Below are 1977 nucleotides of genomic sequence, written 5' to 3' on the forward strand. Positions count from 1 at the left end.
CTACAGCATGAAATATTTATAAAGTAGTCTAAGCTCATAAGTTTGTTTACAAAGTACATTAGTCCCATAGATTTACAAGAGTCTCCAAGCCTCTCTGTTGCACCAGTTCTCGGTTTAATAGGCAGCACTAATAGAGACTTTAGCATTTGTTTCTTGTACACGTAACATTTTAATCCTTCGCCTCTGCTCCTACTGGTGACACCTGTGGAGTCCTTTTAACATGCCTTCACGGTGTAATCGCTCAGGTTTCCGTGCTGGCAAGAGGTGTTAAAACACTCCAGCAGTGAGCAGTATATTTTGACAACTTCTTCCTATCAGCGTCCTGCTGCGATGGGGATGGCTGCAGTCAGCCAGCGGCGCCCGAGCGGGTACTTAAGTCAAAGCAGATAAGCTTTTCCAGTATGTGCCCAGGAAACAGAAAACTGTGATGGGAGTCACATTTTGTTCTTACCTTCCCCTGTACTTCTTCAGCCAGTTGATCTAATTACGTAAAGGAAGTTTTTAAAAAAACCTGCTAAGCCGCTGTAGAAGAGGAGGCGACGCGTGCACTGTTTTATTGCCTTCCCCTGCTGTCTGTACAAAAAGTGCATTTTACGGAGTTTAGAGCTAGCAGTTGTTCCTTCAGCAGCACCACTTAACCGATAGTTCATCAGGGACGTGTTCATCAGGAGCAGGAAAATCGCTGACAGTGTTTTACCATTTTGCATCAGTTTACTGGTTAGAGGCATGTAGATAAGTACAACCGTCTCACCCTGCTTTACAGGCTGTCGAGCATCCAAAATTAATAACTCCACTAAGGTGCCTCCCTGTTCTAACAGAGGGGGCTGGGAAGTGGCACAGAAATTCAAACCGAGTCCTCTGCTGTGTTCCCTAAAGCGCGGTATAGCAGGTTTGAAGGAACCAGGGAAGGGTGAAACTTATTTCTGCAGTTTCGGTTGTTCCTTTAACAGGTTTAAGATCCGCAGAATCTAGCCCTTTTCGATAGCATTAATCATACAAGTTAAAAATAAGCACTTAAAACAAGTCCTATTATCTTCAGAGATATAAAAAGCCAAGATTTCTGCACGTACTGAGTTTCAAACATTTGTTACTCCTCATTTCAGGCTGATGTGTCATCTTGTCAGACACGAAGTACTCCCAAGTACATCTTTTGGTCCTCACGCGCTACACTGATAGGGGATGCATTAGCACTGTGTCCATAAACTGGTCTTTTCAGGAAGGATGCTGGAGTCCCTGTGGTGTGAGCCGTCGGTATGCCGTGGCCAGTGCACGAAGGGTGCAAGAGTCTTCCACTGGCAGGCAGAGCGCTTAAGTACAGAGCATCTTCGGTGAACCCAGTGACAGGAAGGGATGGAGCGAGGTTCGTGCAGATGTTGCTGGTCTGAGGACCACTGCCCAGGGAGCTTCTGGTGGCAGAACTAGAGGCGGCGAGCCGAGAAGGAAGATCAGGTTCTAGCAGCCAAGTCTGGCCAGGTGCGAGTGCGCTTTGCTGCTCCTCGTCCTGGGCTTTTAAGCGTTTGCAGCAGCAAATTCCAACACAGATGCCACAGACGACAAATGCCACGAATACGGATCCGACAAGAAGGAACGGCAGGTACACGGGCACTGAGAAAGGGAGAGTTACGTTAGCCAGCCGCCGCTGACAGCAGGTCCTAGGCTAGACTCCCCCTCGGCGGGGAGCAAGCCGGCCTAGTTTGTCCTACTCCGAGCTCTTTCTCTCGCTGCAGGAGAGCGGCGAGCCCAAGAAAAGGCAATTGCTACGGCACGCTCGCTGCCAAGAGCCTGGAGCAGTCTGGTAGTAGCTTGGAGGCTACTCTACGGGTACAGCCGAACGTTTGGGGCGAAGCCCCCGGGTTGTTCCCCCTTCGCGGCTCCCGCCCACCCGGCAGGACCGGCCTCGGAGCTCGGCAGGGCCGAGCCGCAGAGGACGGAGGGGCTGCCGCGGCCCAGGGCGGGCGGGCGGGCAGGCGGCTCTGG

General features: G+C 51.1%; 1 protein-coding gene across 1 annotated transcript in view; it reads right to left on the reverse strand.

Moving 5' to 3' along the window:
• Positions 1-1120: 1120 nt before the first annotated feature.
• LOC112975753 (protein shisa-1-like) overlaps positions 1121-1977 on the reverse strand; it is a 1199-nt gene continuing 342 nt past the window's right edge. The window contains exon 2 of the mRNA XM_026086244.1: positions 1121-1605. Within this exon, the coding sequence (XP_025942029.1) occupies positions 1121-1605 (485 nt within the window). The remainder of the gene's footprint in view (positions 1606-1977) is intronic.

This window comes from Apteryx rowi, unplaced genomic scaffold (assembly GCF_003343035.1).
Source record: "Apteryx rowi isolate R43461 unplaced genomic scaffold, aptRow1 scaffold_69, whole genome shotgun sequence".
NCBI lineage: Eukaryota > Metazoa > Chordata > Aves > Apterygiformes > Apterygidae > Apteryx > Apteryx rowi.